The 20,656-nt window shown below is 44.2% G+C and overlaps 3 protein-coding genes and 1 long non-coding RNA gene across 4 annotated transcripts; 2 read left to right on the top strand and 2 right to left on the bottom strand.

Moving 5' to 3' along the window:
• Positions 1-304: 304 nt before the first annotated feature.
• LOC134210754 (uncharacterized) lies at positions 305-1,198 on the top strand. The gene is made up of 2 exons (XM_062687005.1): positions 305-558; positions 614-1,198. Exons 1-2 carry the CDS (start codon positions 370-372, stop codon positions 1,049-1,051), a joined length of 627 nt encoding a protein of 208 aa, XP_062542989.1. The 5' UTR covers positions 305-369; the 3' UTR covers positions 1,052-1,198.
• A 4,160-nt stretch (positions 1,199-5,358) lies between these two features.
• On the bottom strand, positions 5,359-6,001 carry LOC134210747 (uncharacterized). The gene is made up of 3 exons (XR_009978855.1): positions 5,759-6,001; positions 5,577-5,702; positions 5,359-5,505 (listed from the first exon to the last, which is right to left on the bottom strand). It is a non-coding gene; the product is annotated as an uncharacterized LOC134210747 (long non-coding RNA).
• A 9,194-nt stretch (positions 6,002-15,195) lies between these two features.
• On the bottom strand, positions 15,196-16,177 carry LOC134210731 (uncharacterized). The gene is made up of 2 exons (XM_062686974.1): positions 15,850-16,177; positions 15,196-15,782 (listed from the first exon to the last, which is right to left on the bottom strand). The coding sequence occupies exons 1-2, from the start codon at positions 16,042-16,044 to the stop codon at positions 15,372-15,374; spliced, it is 606 nt and encodes a 201-aa protein (XP_062542958.1). The 5' UTR covers positions 16,045-16,177; the 3' UTR covers positions 15,196-15,371.
• A 225-nt stretch (positions 16,178-16,402) lies between these two features.
• LOC134210739 (uncharacterized) lies at positions 16,403-17,368 on the top strand. The gene is made up of 2 exons (XM_062686988.1): positions 16,403-16,714; positions 16,783-17,368. The coding sequence occupies exons 1-2, from the start codon at positions 16,535-16,537 to the stop codon at positions 17,191-17,193; spliced, it is 591 nt and encodes a 196-aa protein (XP_062542972.1). The 5' UTR covers positions 16,403-16,534; the 3' UTR covers positions 17,194-17,368.
• Positions 17,369-20,656: the final 3,288 nt, after the last annotated feature.

Here is a 20,656-nt window from a genome sequence, read left to right as displayed (position 1 = left end):
GAATGAAATCGAACAAACCCCCATGGATCGATCGTTTATCAGCCGAGATGCTCAAAGCTGACCCCGTAACATAATTTGAATATTATTAAAAAAAAAAACCGCGATCATCCCTAACAGACATTGAGGACGTTTTTCTCCAAATAAATAAATAGCATTGCCCTATATTATCATCAATGCTATACTTTTACTAACACTGCTTGGAAAGCGTTAAAATAATGTTTAATTTGTCAAGTTCTCAACGTGCACTTCCGCTCTAATACATGAATTAATCATTGATTTTATCGCAGATTGCTTAACTGATAACACTGAATGTAGCTGCATTCATTCAAATTTTTCTTTCCACTCGTGTTGGTTGACTTTTGCTTAAAAATGAGTAAAATTTCTACCATTGGATCGATTCCCACGGTTCACAATTCTGAACAGAAGAAATCTAATCCACTACAGTTTCCTTCGAGAAATGACGTACCCATTCTGTATACCTCTAGAGATGGCGCAGGTTGTCGGTTCAACTGGAAGGTGCTGAAGAGCTGGAACTCGGCTCTCAAAATAGGCCAAATCGTAAGTATCGGAAATAATCTTTCTATTAGCGCGTATTAACGTATCAACGTTCCAGATTGCAGCTATTGTAATCCTGGTGCTCACCCAAACTCGACGCCGACGTAACTCGGAACCGCTTGACTCCTTGCCGGAGATTTCCTTCATTTTTCTGGCCATCAATGCGCTTATGGTAACAGTGGTTTTGCTGGGCGATTCAATAATTACGGTCCATCCTCTACGTCGGACATTCAGTCCGGTGCTGCGCAATAAGGTGGAACTGTGGTTCACCGGATTGGCGGCGGTGTCCTTCCACACGCTGGCATACTCCGTACTGATGATGGCGTTCAACTACTATAATATCGAGATCAACCAAGTGGCGGCAGCTTTCGGTTTCGTCAACGCTGGACTGTATTTTGTGGACTGGTGTATGAACTTCAAAAAGCGCCGTGTTATCCGTAGAATGCTGGATAGAGGTGAGATCAGTGAAGACGAGCAAGAACCATTATTCAATTAGTGGTGCGGAATAATTATTCTAAATAACGCTAAATAAAAAAATACATTTATAATCAAATCGTTGCGATAAACATAAGAAAATAATGTCAATCGAAAGAATTTCCACCCAAGATTTTGGTTCATGTAAATTAAAAACCACTAAATTATGTGCTCAAAGTTGAGGTTATCTATTTCATCCGAATTGTAAATCCCACATTAACAAATTATTGTTGGAGTGACGAATTTATCTGACGTCAGCTGCAGATAACGATCCACTGTAGATAAGGCTAAAACGAATCACACTGTTGTCGATCGATATCGTTATCAGCTAGCACCGGTTGATGGCACATTATCCATATGTTTCGCTATGGTATCATTCTTGATGGGTTTCGTGCATAGTATACCAGGAATTTAAATGTGGCCCTTGTTCCTACAGACCCACTATGAGAAACTTGATCACCGAAAAGGTCGCAGCCAAGGTGAATAAAAGTGCAGCGCAAATCGAAGTGAGGCCGAAGCAAACAAATAATATTTTGTCATCTACTCCTAGCAGATGGACAATGAAGCTCGTAATCCGCCTTATAGCGTAAGTAGCAGAAACTTCAGCTGCCAGAAAGTGCGGAACCGCAAGTGCCCATCTGTTTCCGTAAAGGACGAACTACCAAACATGGTCCCGAAGAATGGCAGTTGATAGCATAAAAGCGATGAAATGCATACAAATCCGGAGTAATCCGCTCCAACATTACATTACAAGCGTTCTACTCTGGTCACGCTCCTAGTTGGTGATGATCTGAATGTTAACATCAAGCCTGCTAGCACAAAACATATAGGCATCATAGAACAAATTGAAATTTTGAATGTAGGCTCTTTGTGGTTCAACAATCGAGACAATCCAAGACAAAAAAGAGACAGCAAAGCATGTGATGCTGCTCTGTCTTATGCGCGTTATTCAGTAAAGCTTGACTTCCACCGCAATGTTTGCTAGCGTTTTAAAATCATGGAAGGACATGCCTATATGTTATGTGCTGCTAGCCTATTCAGATTACGAATTTATTGACATGATAAAGAGTATCTTGATATCAAAGTCCACTCATCTTATTTTCATTTCATTTCTCATTGTCAATTATCATCTGTCGTAAATTGTCGTAATCTGATTAGGCTCTGACGCTACCGCGCGTACCTGAAATCCATTCCACATTTTATCATAGATGCGTAAATCATAGGGAAGCAAATATGCTTTCCTCAACTCTGTTTATTTAGCAGCATTTAAAATGGTTTGGGGTCATTTGGCCGAATGCCGTTTGGCCGAATGTCGATTGTCCGAATGTCATTTGGCCGAAAGGGTCATTTGGCCGAATGCCGTTTGGCCGAATAGTTGAAATACGTTTCCCTATTAAGTGTATGAAGTGAGAAGCAAGAAGTGTTTGTAGTGGGAAGCAAGAAGTGAGAAGTGACAAATGAGGTATGAGTAGTGTGAAGTTATTGGTAAGAAGTGTGTTCGTCAAAGTGGCTGTGTACGTAAGGAGTTAGTTCGACGAATAATATAAGTGAAACATGTAGAACCTTTTTAAACATCGCCGTTACCAATAAAATATATGTTTATTACTCTTTAACTTGATGTCATTCTCTTGATGAATATATGCAACTCTTTTACTACAAAAAAAAACCGATCGAGAAATTGATTACTAATTCAACTCGAATTCGAAATCCTTTTTACTTTCATCTATTACCTGCTTGATACTCATTCGGAAGTTGTTTAAAATTGCATACGTTTTTCCTATGCTAAATGATTCATATTTGGATAATGATCATATGAGTGCCTGTCATCCGGTTTCAATACAATCGAATGCTAATCATCCGATGAGTGAGTGCATTCCGTTGAAGGGCGTGAGCAATACAATTCTCATTCATTGTTGGGAGGGTATTTTGGTTCAGTGTGCCAAAATAGCGGCCTCTTACACGTAAAAAAATAACCTTATATGTTTTGGCAAAAAACCATTCGAAAATACTTATACCCTTCATTATGCCACCTAATGAATGATCCCATATCAAAAAGCTAATAACATTCATAAGTTAATGAAAAGTATAAGTTTCGGAATGTATGTGACTAATGCGATGTATAAGTTTTTTCTTATACATATCATTAAGCGCCTGCTTTGGCAAAAAGGCATTGGAAATATGAATAATAAATAACATTAAATTTTTTTACGTGTACACTATTTAACAACTATGATTTTCTCTTTTTATCTCTAAATTCCTTGGCAAACTATATACGATAGGCGAGGGAGCGCCCTTTATGTGCCAATAATATAAATCACTTAGCTTCAACTATTTATCAACTAAAATTTTAATATAAAAACTTCCGAGAACACTCCGAAATTCTTCCACTCGAGACGACCGAACGTGTGCCAGAATCGGAATCGATCGTCACTTTTAAAGGCTCCCCCAGACCTAAGCGATTTCATCGCTGCGACGGCGACAACTAGACGCCGCGATTCTATCGTTTGGTCGCTGCAGACAATGATTGTTTTACGCTTCCATACCAACAGCGACAGAATCGCTGGCGCCAAGAGATAGAACCGCGTCGCGACTGTCGCGTCGCGTGTGTTTGGGGGAACCTTAATGAAATCTCGACAAAAATCATGTCGAGAAAATAAACGAAAAATGCTGAGATGTTGGTGAAAAAAATTAGTGTGTGTATAAAGTGTATAAAAAGACCCGTGTTTCGTGTGCTCGCGTCATTTTCATTTAGAATCCCACAGAAAATGGACCACACACCCGTTTCAAATCACTCAGAGACTGAGTGAAATTGTATTGCCGTCTCTTTTTTTCTCACGGAAATCTTACTCAATTTTCGTAAAAAGTGGAACTATTCAAAATTTGAGTAGGGACACGGCAGGTATTTTCGTCTGTTCGTCATAGTCTCGAAAACCAATAAAAGAGACGCTTTTTTGTAAAACTCATACGTACCAAATCGTAAGCTCAGGAGAAACGTTCGGCTATAGTGGAGTTCTAGCAAATGTACGTTGCTTTCGTTGGTTTTAGCCCCTACGACGATGGACGGAAATACCTGCCGTGTCCCTAGTAGTTCGGCTGTCGCAGTCGTGGTGATACATTTCTACGGTACTGGTGGCGGTTGTGGCAACCGCAGCGCATCATTTATATCCGTGTACTAATCAGCATCGTCAGCAGATCTGGCAATCGACGGCGTCCGTAGCGCCGAATGGCAGGATGGCAGTTTGCGATCGAGTTGTTGCTGTTAGTCAGGGCCAAGGTTTGAATACAAAGCAGAATGAGAAAATCTCTAGATTCAAGACAACATTTTCAAAACGACTTATCTACTTTTGGAAACAAAGATTCAAACGTCGATTTGACAAACCCAAGCAACCAGAAGTTCGGATAAGAAGAGCTATTTTGGCTTAATCAGCTCTCATTTTAAGTAATTTTTTGAATGGTGGGAGCGTAAAAGTGAACTTTAAAGTTCCGTTAAGAATGCTTGGAACTTGATGTGAACCATAGTGAACCAATTAGTTCGGTTAAGAGTAAATTTAAGTAAAATCTGAACTTCTGGTTGCTTGGGAATCCATAGGTGGCCGAAACCTTCACCTACCTATTGATAGTGTTGGTTTGCGTGGGCGTTCTATCAGAATCGTCAAATCGACATTTGAATCTTTGGTTACAAAAGCAGATAAGTCGTTTTGAAAATTTTGACTAGAATTATCATTCAGATATGATACACACTCTCGATAGGTAGCATACCATGAGAGACGTGTTTCGGTAGCTGTTACGATAATGAATTGATTCGGGGGGCTACAACCCATGATAAATTACTTTTAATGAGCCCCAATTGCGGGGGGCACCGGTACTGATGATGCATTTATACTTGTTTTACACAGCTGTGTGAAGAGTTGTGTACAAGACACGACCGCAAGGTAGACGTTGGACAACGTAATGATATTATCGTAATACAATACGCATTGGAGTTTATAATGGCCATTCTTAAGTAATAACGATTGGCTATCATCAGTGAAAGCAGCTCTTACACGCAGAAAAAACTATTTTGAAAACAATAATATTTAACATAAATTCAACAAGAATCTCGCATTGTTTTGGCGGTAATAAGAATTATTGTTGTTTCAACAATCCAGTATTATTGTTTGTGCAAAAGCTTTGAAAGCTATGATTTCAGAAAGCTTTCATAAGTTTTCAACGTACTATATCATAACAAAAATAATATTATTGATTTTAAAAGAGATTTATTGTTGATTCAAAAAGAGATGTATGTTTGTTTCAATCAATTATTTGGTTTAATTAAAAAAGGGAAATGCATTATTTTGTTATTATTAACATATTTTTATATTTTTTTCTCTATGATTTTAACTACATTTCATTACTTTTTATTTATGTATTTGATTCGTCCTCCTGTATACTGCCGTTTTCCCTTTGAATTCTGGCAGGTTATATGTCGATATTCATCTGAAATACAAAAATAATATTTATTTACCTGAGTATACTTTTAGTTTTTAATGGAAATATATGGCTTTTACCTGGTTACATATTCGTGAATTTATTTTCGGGAAATTGCGTCTTTCCGACTTTCACCAATCCTCTCTTACCGGGCGGCGAGGGTTGCGGTCCTTGCGATGCTTCGTTTCAGAACCAAATAATATGTGCTGAAAATAAAATTGTCACTTATCAATAGTTATTGAAAATATATGAATAAACAAACCTTACTAATTGGCAATTGCAGTCTCCTGTGCATAAAACTTGGTCCATTTCTGGCCACTTTCACTTGACAAAAAATGTTTCTCAGTCGATTCTGTTGGTACATAGCCCGATTTGTTTACTAAAATCAAGCTTAACAATCACAAATGCCCTAATTGATTAAAAAAAATAATGGTCGCATGCAAATAAATGTAACAATTTCTTCGGGGACATCATTTTGCCTTGGTCTTCTTCTTCAATGGCTCAACATTCCAACTAGAACTTGGCCTGCTTTTCTACTTATTTCTGTATTCTTTCAGCATTTCCTCGATTATTAATTGAAAGCTTTTCTATGCCCGCCATTGCATGAGGGAAGATCCATTAATTACGTAACGCAAAAATTGGCCATTTTCGACCCCCCTCTCCCTATGTCACACTTTTTGTACGAATCATTGAAAATTTTTGTATAGATTGTCACACTTCGGTCAACCCCCCTCCCTCCTCTGAGCGTTACGTAATTTGTGGATGCTCCCTGATGTGTCTTGTATGACAAGTACAATGGACACACTATGTTCTGAGTGTCGATAAAGTTTCCAACTTGAAAACATCCTAGACCGGATCAAGAATCGAACTCGCCACATCAAAAATTCTTCGATATCTGTCAAAAGTAATCTTGCCCTGCAAGCAGGGTTATTCGAACATGTTTGAACTGTGACTTTTAAGCCTAATTTGCCAAACGAAACAAGCCTCAATATAAAATCGAGATCAAAATATATTACATTGAGGTTTGAGGTTTTTTCAAATGTTAACGATGAAACCATTCGAGCTTTTTCGAAAAGTTCATTTCAAACAAGTATTGTAGAAACAATAATACTTTGTTATTGTTGTTATGTTGACAAATCTTGTTGAAACAATAAATTTCATAGTATTTTCAATAAAATTTGACGATTTGAAAATAACAATCATATTTTTTGGTTCAATGTTAACAGTTTTCTGTCCGTGTAAGCCTGCTATCGAGGGTCAAGCCAAGGTAGTCGGCCTCATTGGCCCATTCCACAGTCGTGCCATTGAGGATGGTTTTGCAGTCCTCAGCTGGAACAAGTTTAGGGGATTTGGAGTGGGGGAAAACAATGACCTGGGTCTTCGCCGCGTTGATACAGATCTTCCAGCTGGTGGAATAATCTGTCAGAACATCCAGGCCTCGTTGGAGTTTTGCCACGAGCGCTCATGAATCGTACCCTGTAGACGATAGAGGTGTTTTTTTTTCTTCCTAAACAATGGAGGAGGAATCTGCTGAACAGACATCCTGGGTTGACCATGAAGTGCGGGGTTAGGGGCCACCTCCAACGAGGCAGGACTGCATCCCCGACCCGCTAAACCGTTTCCATTGCCGCCAAGCCCATCGTCCCTTCGGTACAACCAGAAAGTAATGCTTCAAAGGGGGGCCAGTGCATAACGCACCCTCGAGGTTAGCTGCGTGTCCTTGCAGCATCAAACATCGTGACTCGCTTTTTTCGAAGAACACCATGGTATCGTGCCAGCGCATTGCCGGCTTTCCAGGTAGCCTTACCACGCTCTATGTCCTCGGAAGGTGGGCAGGGTCGACTTCGCGCCTGCTTCCCTCTGCACGACTGGTATCAAGAATGATGATGCCGCGCGCGACCCAAATTGACCTTTCTGCGATAGGGCCTATTCGCCAGCACACAGAGGGACATGCCGACGCGGTGCCTACGCCTGCCCCAGCCTTGACGAGGATCCCTTTCCGTCCTCGGGCTCGGAACCCGCCCGGTTGACCGACGCCGCGAAAGCGACGATACCATGTTGTTCTTCACGCGGCCGCTTGTTCGATAAAAGGATCGAGTTCGACCACAGGGCACCGGTATGACCCATGAAGCCGACTCCGAACACTTGGACCACCTCTTATTTGCGCCTGAACTAGCCATTCCTCGAGTCCACGCGCCACCTTCTGTGTAGCTCCGAGACGATTTTAACGATAGCCGATAAAACGACGTTCCAGACAACTTCATCTTTACACATCCTCCGGACTAGGTTGTCCGGGGTAGTGTCCAGACCACATGTGGCAAGCATGTGGTCACGCATTGTGCGAAAACGCGGGCACACGAACAACACATGTTCCGCCGTTTCCTCTAAACCAACGCACACCGGACACTCAGGCGAGGCCGAGTGTCCGAACCGGTGTAGGTACTGTTTGAAGCAACCATGGCCTGTAAGGACCTGGGTCAGGTGGAAAGTGATTTCCCCATGGTGCCTCTTGACCCACGTACCTATCTCCGGTATCAACCTATGTGTCCATCTACCCTTAGTGGAACTGTTCCACGTACGCTGCCATTTGACCATTGAGGCCAACCTACGGATGCCTCTCGTGCCGCGCATTTCGAAGCACTCTATGTCTTCACCGATAACGATGTCAAGGCATCATACCGGTGATGACGCAAAGTGCATCGTGCGACACGGTACGGTACGCGCTCGCAACTCTTAGGCACATGAGCCTATACGTACTTTCTAACTTCGTTCTGTAGCAGTTAATACGCAGGGCCGTGCCCCAAGCTGGCCCTCCATACCTCAGTATGGACAGAGCAACGCTAGCCAGAAGCTTGCGCTTGCTGGCCTAAACCGCAGAGCTATTGGACATCATCCGGGACAATGCCGCTATAGCTGTGGAGCCACGCTTGCAGGCGTAATTGACGTGGCTACCAAAGGTGAGCTTATCGTCGACCATTACCCCCAAGATTTTGATGGAGCGTTGAGAGGTGACCGTGCAGTTGCCTGCCCTTATCACCGCTTGTTGCTCCGACTTTCGGTTGTTAACAACAACCACCTCAGTCTTGTGGTGAGCGAGTTCTAACTTCCTGGAACTCATCCACTCCTCTACAATTGCGATCGAGTGGGCTGCAGTCAACTCCACCTCTTCGATCGATTCGCCGTAGACCTCCAGCGTAATATCGTCAGCGAAGCCGACGATTGCCACGCCCACCGGTAACTTCAACCTCAAGACACCGTCGTACATGACGTTCCATAACACCGGACCCAGTATGGAACCTTGCGGAACCCCTGAGGTTATGTCAACGCACTTCCGACCCGCCTCCGTGTCGTATACCAGTACTCGATTCTGGAAGTAGCTTCCGAGAATCTTGTACAGGTTCTCGGAAATTCCAAGACGCAGGAGCGCATCTGCAATAGCTGCCCAACTGGCACTATTGAAAGCATTCCTCACGTCGAGAGTCACTACTGCACAATAGCGAACTCCCCTCCTCTTACGCTGGATAGCTATCTCCGCGGATTTGGTAACCGACAAGATAGCGTCTACGGTCGACTTACCCTTTCGGAAGCCAAACTGGTTACTCGATAGACCATCCGCACCCTCCGTGCGTATCAACAACCTGTTGAGGATGATCTTCTCGAGCACCTTCCCCGCTGTATCAAGCAGGCATATTGGTCTATATGCCGACGGATCCCCCGGTGGTTGTCCCGCTTTTGGCAATAGGTCCAAGCTCTGCCTTTTCCATGCTTCAGGGAAGACTCCCTCGTCCAGGCATCTCTGCATGACAGATCTGAACATCTCGGGAGCCTCGACAATGGCCGCTTTGATGGCCAGGTTCGGAATACCATCCGGTCCTGGCGCCTTACCTACACTAAGGGACTGTGCAATCCCCGCAAGTTCCGCCACCGTTACTCTTCCCTCGTCGGCCACCCTGGCCCGTGGCAGCTCCACAAAGGGAGGCCTGGGACTTGGGTCGTGCCGTGGGAAGAGCCCCGCGATGATCCTCTCCAGCATCTCTGGAGACCGCTCTGTAGGGGCTATCGCTCCACGTGTCTTGGCCATTACGACCCTATAGGCGTCACCCCATGGATTCGCGTTGGCACTTTGACACAGGCCCTCGAAGCAGGCTTTTTTGCTTGATCTAATCTCAGTCTTCAGAGCGGCTCTAGCAGCCACGAACGCCACCCGTCGTTCAACACGCTCCTCTTCTGTGCGTGCTCGCTGCATCCGCCTCCTTGCCTGTAGGCAGGCGCGGCGCAGGTTCGCAATTGCTTGAGTCCACCAGTAAGCCGGTGGTCTCCCATTCCTAGGGTGGACTTTCCTAGGCATGGTGGCATCACATGCACGCGAGAGTACTGTTACCAGCTGCTCGCCGCTCAGACCGAGAGTATTGTGCTCGCGGCGGAGCGCTTCCTTAAACACCTCGTCGTCGAAGTATGATGGCTTCCACATACGAGGACTAGGCCTCGCCCCTTCTTCCGTCCGCTGAATGCTGGTCGTATAGTCGATACTGTAGCGAACCGCCAGGTGGTCGCTGTGAGTGTAGCCATCATCTACCCTCCAGTTCGAACTACTCGTTTGGCCAGGGCTCCAGAACGTAACGTCGATAATCGACTCGGCACCGTTCCAGCTGCAGGTACTTTTGGTACCGACATTAGCCAAGTCCACATCCAACATGACCAGTGATTCCAGCAGGATCTGCCCCCGTTGATTCGTGGATCTGCTTCCCCATTCCACGGCCCAAACGTTGAAGTCCCCCGCTATCACCACCGGCATACGCCCCATCAAGTTAGCCGTCAAACAATCTAGCATTCGACCGAACTGCTCGATCGACCATCGAGGAAGCGCATAGCAGCTGCAGAAGAGGACCCCGTTGATTTTGGCAATGACGAAGCCCTCGTGTGTCGAAGACACCAGCTCTTGGGTATTTCCCCGTTGTCCATATCGCCGCCATTTTAGACCCATCGGTGACCCAATTACCGTTCCTGGCGGTACCCGGTAAGGACTGCTATGATGGCGATATCCGTCCCCCATTCAGCAACTGTCTGACACAGCAATTGCTGGGCTGCATCACAGTGGTTCAGGTTTAGCTGCACTGTGATTTTGCAACACGCTTAAACGCCGGGCACTTCGAACCCCCCATGGGGTGCTTGCTGTTCGCAGCTTTGCTGGAACAGATCAAACAGTTGGGAGGGTTCGTGCAGCATTGTGCCTTATGTCCCTCCAATCCGCAGCGTCGACAGAACTTGCTTCTTTAACCCTTAGATTCACCTCCGTCGTGAGTGCCCTCACCTTGACCGTCTCGCCTAGGACTTCCTCCGCCAACTTCTTGTAGGCGGCGCCCTTTTGCGAGACGCCCCGCTTTAGCTCGAGGATCATCTCGCCCATCCGGGTACGTCTTATTCGACGTACGTCGGCGCCGAGTTCACCGAGCTTGACGTCACTCCTCATCGCCGTTTTGATGACTAGGGCATCACCCCTGGAGCGATTGGCGCCTACCCTAGACTTCTTACTACCCTCATTCGCCTGGGCCTTCTTTTCGGCCCTTGACGTCTTCGGTTTCCTCTTGTTCTTGACCAGGGTCCAGGAGGCGTCATCCCCCTCTATTTCCCTGGTCTGGGGCGGCTGAGAGCTCTCAGCCTGTCGTAACCCCTTACCGTCTTTCCTGGGTGGACGGACCTTTCCAGGTCCTTCCTCCCCCGATTTTGGAGGTACTTGGCCGGGGTTCAGCTTCCCAGCCCCACTACCCTTGTTCGGGGTAGTAACCCTCCGAGTTTTGGGGCGGCCCCCAGGGAGCTCATCCCCTGGAGACTGTCTCCCCCGTTTTTGTGTCTGCTCCGTTGGAGCAGCCACCCCCGACATGCCCGCGAATACTTGAGCCTCAGTCTGGGTAGACTTTGGCACCACCGTCTTCGCTGGCACGCCCTCGGTCGATTCGACGTTGCCCAAATCCGCGAATTCTTGGGCCTCAGTCTGGGTAGACCTCGACTATGGATTTCACGGGTTCGCACTTGGCCGTCCCGACCGCCGTTTCCAGCTTGGCGTCCAACATCGACTTTCGAAGTTTCAGCAAGCTCCTCTTGAGGTCCTTGCTGATATTATGCTTCGATGACGCAAAGTCGATGATGGCGTCCAGCTGTTCCGTCACCACCTCGAAGGCCGAAAGCCCATCGCGTTTGCGGTTCATCGCCTCCACAAGCCATGGGCCGTCAATAACCTCTACCGGCGTTTTTTTGGCCGAGAGGAAGGTTAAGTGACCCACGCTGGCGCTGCGCACTGAGCTGCCGACTATTGCCTCTGGCCTCCTAGGCGGAGACCTGAACAACCCACCTCTTGCGAAGGGGTTGTCGCCTACACTACTACCACTAGTTGAAGAATTGCCTTGGTTTTCCATTTTGGTCCCACGAGTTGCTCGGGAAAAGAGGTCCACCACGTCAGAGCCCAGCATGACGCGGTAAGGGACAATTACTGTGGAGGGTGCCCAGGTACCCCACAGGCTCCGTTAAAGGCCTAGCTTATTATTTCACCCCCCTGGCCATGCATCCCCTCGGCACGGGTCGCTTGACGCCTTGGGATTAGGGATTAGGGACGATGGTCCCGGTCTAACTCGCAGTGGCCATGGGGAGGGGTCGTCAAGCCCTTGGACAAAGTCCCTGCTGCCCCGAGACGATAGAGGTGTCATCTGCGAACAGTGACAAAGTGCCGCCTTTTTGAGGTTCTGGCATGTCGGAGGTGAACAGGTTGAACAGCAGGGGCCCGAGGATACTATCTTGCGGGACGCCTGCGACGATGTCGTGCGATCGTCAAGCCCTTGGAGGGATCGTCAAGCCCTTGGACATAGTCCCTGCTGCCCCCAATCTTCATTCGTGCAGTTGTGTAAAACTTTGCACTGGTCATTTTGAAGTATGTCGTTATGCTTCCGTTACGCGATGTGCTGATAAATATGATTCTAAATTGCCGTTTTTACTTTTTAGCACCAGTGCTCATTCCGAATTGCCCCTAGGTGATAGCACCATCTTGTTTATATAATGTAAGCCAACGCCATCGCTTACTGAGATTGAGTTTGTATATCGAGCAGCCTGCGCTGTTGGCGCTGAGGTGCAATTTGAATCTTTACACACGATTCTAAGAAAAATTTTGTTCGAGCATCCATGCCTGTTGTCTGTTATATCTCTTTTAACTTCCGTTTGTAAATCATACGTATGGATTTATATAAGGAAGATCCACTCGCACAAGCCATATTATTACCAAACACAAAAGATAGAAACCAAACCAAACGCAGATTATAATAATATGAGAGATTAGCGAAGTTGATAAGTTCCAAGCCAGTTGAAGGGCGGAGGTACGGAAGTCCAACAACTTCAAAAATGATAGGCTGTTTCCATACGGTGAAGCTAAGATGGTGAGAGAATCCTACTTCCCTTGTCTAGCGAATAGATTTCAGATTATTATCCATACGACGCACTATCGTTATCAACCCGGCTTAGCATTCACTCATTGATTTCAAATTTTTATCATTGTTCCTGGGTATATACATAAACAGTCGAGACTATTGTCGGTTTAACTTTATTATATAACGGGTTTAACTTTATTCGTCTCAACCGTTTGATGTGTATTATGAATCTGAAAAAAAAAACAAAAATGGCGTTGCGGCAGATGTGGATAGCCAAGGCGTTGACTTTAGAAGTGGAGCGTCATTGATTCGAGTAGATTATGCAATAGATGACACTAGTGTCCACAAGCATATTGAAAGAATTGAAAGAAGAAGTCATATTTTCTTTGGCCTTTTGCCGAGAAAATGCAATCCTCAAAGAATAGATCATTTGTCCTCTTGCATTAAGCCAAACAAATACCTGAATTCATCCCTTAAAAAAATGATCATATCTCTCCTTGCCTTAATCCGGACAAATGCCTGTATTGAAAAAAAGGAGTCACCCTCTTACATTTTGCCTTAAAGCGAGCAAATGCCTGAATTGAATGAAGGAAGCACATCGTATTTTTCTTGCTGTCGGTCAAATGCATTCCTTGAAAAAAAGGAATCATAGCTTTCCTTGCCTTAAGGTGGTTAAACAACAAAGCCACAAACCGGCCATCTTGGAAACCACGTGCTTTTTCTAGTGATTTTTCAAGAGCACGAATTGAAAGAACCACAACGCCCATGGAGATGAAACATCCGTAGATCGTTTGTTTACTTATGCTAAACAATCGACTTTAATTTCAGCATTGTACGAACATTGTTACGCTATATTTGAAGTTTTGATAATATGAGTAGAAAACCGTGTTTTGAATTTGAAATTCACAACATGGCTTGATTGTATAATCACCTTAAAGCGAGCAAATTTTCAAATTGAAAGAGAAATCATGGAAAAGGGACAACAGTTATAAAGATTTGAACATTTTATGCATTAGTTCCGAAATTGGTGATGGATGTCACAACTATCATGCCAAATAACAATTATGCCAAACGACCATTATGCCAAACGGCCGTTGTGCCGAACGACATTATGTAAAACCAGAGTCTATTATATAGAGTTGCGCAAAGAGGATCTTCTTACACTTATTCTGAATGATCTTCTTGTTATTCTGTTTGAAACTTTCATTTTTGTTCAACCCTTAAAGTGACTTCACGGGAGTGTTCACTGCTAAAGCTTTTTAATTCGATAACCAAGTCACCCACAGAGTGCAAACACGTGAGTTTCTTGTTGCTACTTTATTGGGGGGTGTATTGAAGTTTTTTGAAGCTGTTTCTAGAACAAATCTAATACATTTCAATTCATGCGTTTTAATTTGTCATAATAATCATTAGGCGATAACAATACTTCCGCATTACCAACAAGCATTTGTTTACTTTGCTCGATAGGTAGACGGTTTGACAGTTCAATAGGTAGATTTGGCTTCACTCTTTGCGTAACTCTATATATAATAGACTCTGTGTAAAACGACTTTATGCCAAATGACCTTCTTTGACATAGGGGTGCTCAGGACCCACGAATAAGTGAGGGAATGGAATATTATCTACCAACCAATTTTGCTGTTTAGAATTTGTGATTTTACCGATGTTGATGTGTATGATTTATTTCGAGAGCGTGATTCCAAATCCTTTCGTCAATCCGACATTAAACGACAAACATAATAGGATTTTTTTCCGTTTAGAGCGATTTCGCAATTCTGTTCGGTGTGGATGAAAACAAACACAAACACCAATTCATAACATAATTACGGTCAAATACAGATACGTATTTTTGTTGGCAAACAAATGCCTCGCTCACGCGGAGGTTTCGAACAAGAAAATTCTTGTGACGAGCAGTGTTGGGACGAACTCAAAGTATCAAAACTCATTTATGATTCAAATCAGGGACGCGCCAAACGATACATCTCCTAATAAGCCATGCATGAATCGAACCAACTGTTTGAATAATCGCAGGATTTTTTGTGCTCCCCATTGTTGAAAACAGTGGTTTGGTTTACATATCTCGCTACTCGGGCTGATGCGAATTGATTTTTGCGAAAAAATGACATTCCACTCATTTTTTCACGTTTTTGTATGAGAAAGGCAAAACTCAAACGTGTGATAGATGCGATTTGCTTTACTGAAGCACATCGGGATAGATGATTAAGATTTGAGAATGATTTTACCAACACATTGGTGACAAGTAGGACACTAGAATTATTTCTCCTAATTCTGAGTGCTTCCAAAAGATCATTCTGGCTTTATTTCATCAAATATTTGTTATCAACTTAACATTCTAAATATCAATACATCGCTGCACACAGTTAGCATTATAAACTGTTACAGCGTATGCAACAAATTATATGTAGTAGATAAAAATATATATAAAAATTAAATACTAGCACTCTAGTTGATCGCTTCCTGCTGGACTGCATTATGTTGTTCTTTATTTAAGTTATTGAAGATTTCCTGAAGATTGTTGAAATTTGTCCACCAATCAGCAAGATACATCACCTCATTGACCAAACCGAAGGCAACCATCAAATGATAGACGTTGAATCTATCCCAGCGAATGCCATCAACCAATAGGACGATCGTCAGCGCATGAAATGCAACTGCCACCATTGCAGTGTACCAAAGTTCCACCTTAAACCATAAAACCGGAGTGAAGCCTCGGCGAAGCGGATGAGCCTCAATTACCGAGTCACCTAGCAAAATCAACGTCCCTATCAGTGCACTGAGCGCCAAATGAATTAATGACCGAGTTGTTGGTTGAGGATATGATATAGTGAGCACAATAATCACGATTGATGTGGCCTAGAATGGAAGCATACATGTCGAAATAATTCTAACATTGGATCGAATATATTTCATGAATACTCACGATCTGTCCCAGTCTGAGCAATGTTCGAGGTGTTTTCCAGCTGGAACGGCTACTCTGGCAATCCCGATTGGTTTGCAGAACATCATTTTTCAGGGGAAAATCTAGTGGATGCGTTTTCCCTTGCTCAAGATTGTGATCCACGAGGAGAGATTCGATTGTAGACGATTTGATCATTGCTTGAGATTCGTTAATCATCCGACATGAACGAACACGAAAATAGTACTGAAACAGTTTTGCCTGCGGTTGCGGTACCACTGGAGAAGTCGTCTGAGAGAAAGTCACACATTAATTCACGTACAAACAAAAGTGCTTTTCCGTGCCATATGCATGTTATTTGAATTTAAGTTTTTAAATTATGTTGAAATCCAATTAACAATGGTCGGACGATCGTTTGTTCTCGATTTTTCCCTTTTCGAAGATTCAAGAAAAAGATAAATGTAACATCCTCCAACATATACATTTTATCACATTTTTCTTTTTGTGAAAACTTTGGAAAGGAAATAACGAAAACTATCAATAAACAGAAATTTTAGTAATAAACGATAGAGAAAAATACTTTTTCTTTCAAGTTAATGAATGATCAACTTCCTCTATCGGAAACTTCTCCAACGCGACGGCGGGCAAACACCATGTTCAGTTCTATTTTCGTGTTCATTCGAGCCGGTTGTCTTTCGCATACCAAGCAATGATCAAATCTACTTCAATCGTATCTCTCCCTATGGATCCCAAGCTTGAACATGGAAAAGCGCATCCACTGGAGTTTCCTCTGAACAATGACATTAGTGTTCTGCGTACCCAACCGAATCGCCCGAGTGGCCGTTCCAGCCGGAGAACATCCCGAACATGGCTAAGACTGGGACAGATCGTGAGTGTTCATGAAATATATTCGTTCTGATTATTAGAATTATTAAAAAATCTTTACTTCCATGCTAGGTCGCATCCATCGTAACCATTGCGTCTACCGCATTATATCCTCAACCTGGAACTCAATCATTGGTGTTTTTGGCGATCAATGCACTGATAGGGACGTTGATTTTGTTTGGTGACTCGATTAATAAATCTCATCCGCTTCGTCGAGCCTTCAGTCCGATTGTATGGTTCAAAGTGGAACTTTGGTTCGCCGGACTGATGGCAGCTGCTTTCCATATGCAAACAATTGTCCTGTTCGTCGATGGAATTCGCTGGTTCAGATTCGACGTCTATAGTTTGACTGCTTTGTGCTTGGTCAATGAGGTGATGTATCTTGCTGATTGGTGGACCAATTTCAACAAGCGTCAGGAAATCGTCAAAAACTTAAATAATGAACAACATAATACAGTCGAGCAGGAAGCGATGATCAACTAAAGTGTTATATATTTTTTATGTTCAATACGTTGTCATCTACTAAATGTAATTTGGTGTGAAAGCATTTTTTGTAACATATGATAACTGTATGCAGCTATATGTATGTGTTAGTATTTAGAACTCGAAGAAGATATCGTATAATCGATGAAATAAATAAAAAATTATCTTCAAGAAACATTTTTCATTAAGGTCGGCTCACCAGTGTTGGTAAAATCATACTCAAATTCTTATCATTTTACAATGGGGTGCAAACTTGTTTTTGATTACCAAAAAAAAGCATCACGCTCTAGTTTTTCGTACAGACTAACTAATTTCCTGAAAATTCAATCGAGGCGCAATTCATTGTTTACAAATGCAAGAGTATCCATACTGATTAGAGAAGAATATCAACTCACTGTTGGAGTGAACAAAAATCCTGTGATGTTTCGTTCGGCGTGTTTAAATTCACGCATGGTTTGTGTTTTGAGATTTCGATGTTTTCCCAAAACCGCGTCGTCACAAGAATTTTCTTGTCCGAAACCTCAACGCGTGCGCGAGGCATTTGTTTGCCAACAAAAGTTCGTATCTGTATATGATCGTAATTAAATTATGGTACGGGAATTGGTGTTTGTGCTTGATATCAGCCATAGCGAACAGAGTTCCGCTGCGGAGTCGCTGTCAGCGGAAACCATTCACATTTTGTTTATCGTTTGAAGTTAGTTGACTGTAACGAAAGGATTTGGAATCACGCCTGTTTGTTCTAACATATTAGTGCTACTTGTAAAACTGTTTGATAAATTAGTGCAGAGCGTCATATGCCCAGGATCGACAATTGAAATATCTAAAAATTTGCAATGTTATGGAAATGCTAATAACATCATCTTCCAAATATAGACGTACATGTTAATGATATACAGTCAAATCTCCATGAGTCGATATTGAAGGGACCATCGACTCATGGAAATATCGAGATGAGGAATATGTAATATGTATTTGGAAAGTTGTTTGAAGGACCATCACAGTAACCCAGAAAATACTTTTTAATATGACATAATTTGCTTCCATGAGTCAATGTTGAGTAATAGAAAATCGACTCATGAAGGTTTGACTGTAGAATTAGAGGCGAAAGTATAGATTTGATAGGTTCGTTAGGATACGGCAGGCATGAAGAATATTTTATAGAAGTGGATTCCCATAACATTGCCCAAGTAACAATTTGGATGCTTGGGAGACTTATCATAGTTTTATGGTGGTTTTATAGTGGCATGCTTAAGTGCTTATTGTTTTATATCGGTTTTATATAGTTGTCATTTTAGTTAGTCCACGAGTGTTGATCCACGAGAACTGCCAACCAGTATAAATCTTACGCTTACAAATTTTATTATAGGTTCTGAGTTGGTTCTGTATTCCATCTTACAACTATAGGATAAAGGGGGCAGCAGGGACTATGTCCAAGGGCTTGACGATCCCTCCCCAGGCCATCTGCGAGTTGTGGCGCCTGCCTAGGATGTGGTGGGGTTTGACAGTGGGCCCTGTTAAACCTCTATAAAATGCTGCATGAATCCGCAAGTATGTTCCGCCAAAGCGACCGTGTGCCGCTCAAAGCACACAAGCCCAAGTCCTGGTGTTAGGTGGGACGCTAAACAGCCCTGACACGATGGCCCTCCGACGAGACAGGAGGTTTGCGCAGGCCCAATAAGCCGCCTTTAAAAACAACTATTACGAACGACATAGAAGATAATACGACTCGATACAATCGGCAACGACCTAGGCGACGAATAAAGGATCACGATTGGAAGCTTGGAACATGGAACTGCAAGTCGTTAGGCTTCGCAGGTTGCGACAGGATAATCTACGATGAATTACATCGATGTCGTAGCGCTGCAGGAAATCTGCTGGACAGGACAGAAAGTGTGGAAAAGCGGGCATCGAGCGGCTACCTTCTACCAAAGCTGTGGCACCACCAACGAGCTGGGAACCGGTTTCATAGTGCTGGGATGCGCCAACGCGTGATTGGGTGGCAGCGAGAAAGAAGCGTTCTATGCGCAGCTGGAGCAGACATACGATGGATGCCCACTGCGGGACGTCAAAATCGTCATCGGTGACATGAACGCTCAGGTAGGATGGGAGGAAATGTATAGACCGGTCATCTGACCGGATAGTCTGCATACCGTATCGCACGACAACGGCCAACGATGCATAAACTTTGCAGCCTCCCGCGGAATGGTAGTCCGAAGCACTTTCTTCACCCGCAAGAATATCCACAAGGTTACATGGATATCACCTAACCAAGAAACGGAAAACCTAATCGACCACGTTCTAATCGACGGTAAATTTTTCTCCGACATCACTATCGTCCGCACTTACCGCAGTGCGAATATTGAATCCGACCACTACCTCGTTGCAGTATGCCTGCGCTCAAAACTCTCAACGTTGTACAACACGCGTCGAAGTCGGACGCCGCGGCTTAACATTGGGCGGCTACAAGGCGGTAGACTAGCCCAAGAATACGCGCAGCAGCTGGAAGTGGCACTCCCAACGGAAGAGCAGCTAGGCGCAGCGTCTTTTGAAGATGGCTGGAGAGATATTCGATCCTCCATTGGTAGCACCGCTACCGCTGCACTTGGCACGGTGCTCCCGGATCAGAGAAACGACTGGTATGACGGCGAATGTGAGCAGTTAGTAGAAGAGAAGAATGCAGCATGGGGGAGATTGCTGCAACACCGCACGAGGGCGAACGAGGCACGATATAAACGGTCGCGAAACAGACAAAACTCGATTTTCCGGAGGAAAAGGCGTCAGCAGGAAGATCGAGACCGTGAAAAGACGGAGCAACTGTACCGCGCTAATAACACACGAAAGTTCTATGAGAAGTTGAACCGTTCACGTAAGGGCCACGTGCCATAGCCTGATATGTGTAAGTACATAAACGGGAACCTTCTTACGAACGAGCGTGAGGTGATCCAAAGGTAGCGGCAGCACTACGAAGAGCACCTGAATGGCGATGTGGCAGACGAAGATAGCGGTATGGTGATGGACCTGGGGGAACGCGCGCAGGACATAATTCTACAGGCTCCGGATCTCCAAGAAATCCAGGAGGAGATTGGCCGGAGCCCCTGGGGTTGACTAACTACCAGAAGAACTATTTAAAAACGGTGGTGAGGCACTGGCTAGAGCGCTGCACTGGGTCATTACCAAGATTTGGGAGGATGAAGTTTTGCCGCAGGATGGAAGGTGTCGTGTGTCCCATCTACAAAAAGGGCGATAAGCTGGATTGTAGCAACTACCGCGCAATCACATTGCTGAACGCCGCCCACAAGGTACTCTCCCAAATTTTATGCCGTCGACTAGCACCAATTGCAAGGGAGTTCGTGGGGCAGTACCAGGCGGGTTTTATGGGCGAACGCTCCACCACAGACCAGGTGTTCGCCATTCGCCAGGTACTGCAGAAAAGCCGCGAATACAATGTGCCCACTAGGGTGGT

Source organism: Armigeres subalbatus, chromosome 1 (assembly GCF_024139115.2).
Source record: "Armigeres subalbatus isolate Guangzhou_Male chromosome 1, GZ_Asu_2, whole genome shotgun sequence".
In the NCBI taxonomy this organism is placed as follows: Eukaryota; Metazoa; Arthropoda; class Insecta; order Diptera; family Culicidae; genus Armigeres; species Armigeres subalbatus.
The sequence above is the reverse complement of the archived record's forward strand: the minus strand, read 5'-3'. Positions and strand labels throughout refer to the sequence as shown.

Bases quoted from the DNA above. Each gene is read 5' to 3' on its own strand.
- LOC134210754 (XM_062687005.1), top strand. From the start codon at position 370: ATGAGTAAAATTTCTACCATTGGATCGATTCCCACGGTTCACAATTCT. The intron at 559-613 runs GTAAGTATCGGA...TCAACGTTCCAG, and splicing joins CTCTCAAAATAGGCCAAATC to ATTGCAGCTATTGTAATCCT.
- LOC134210731 (XM_062686974.1), bottom strand. From the start codon at position 16,044: ATGATTAACGAATCTCAAGCAATGATCAAATCGTCTACAATCGAATCT. The intron at 15,783-15,849 runs GTGAGTATTCAT...CTTCCATTCTAG, and splicing joins TGCTCAGACTGGGACAGATC to GCCACATCAATCGTGATTAT.
- LOC134210739 (XM_062686988.1), top strand. From the start codon at position 16,535: ATGATCAAATCTACTTCAATCGTATCTCTCCCTATGGATCCCAAGCTT. The intron at 16,715-16,782 runs GTGAGTGTTCAT...CTTCCATGCTAG, and splicing joins GGCTAAGACTGGGACAGATC to GTCGCATCCATCGTAACCAT.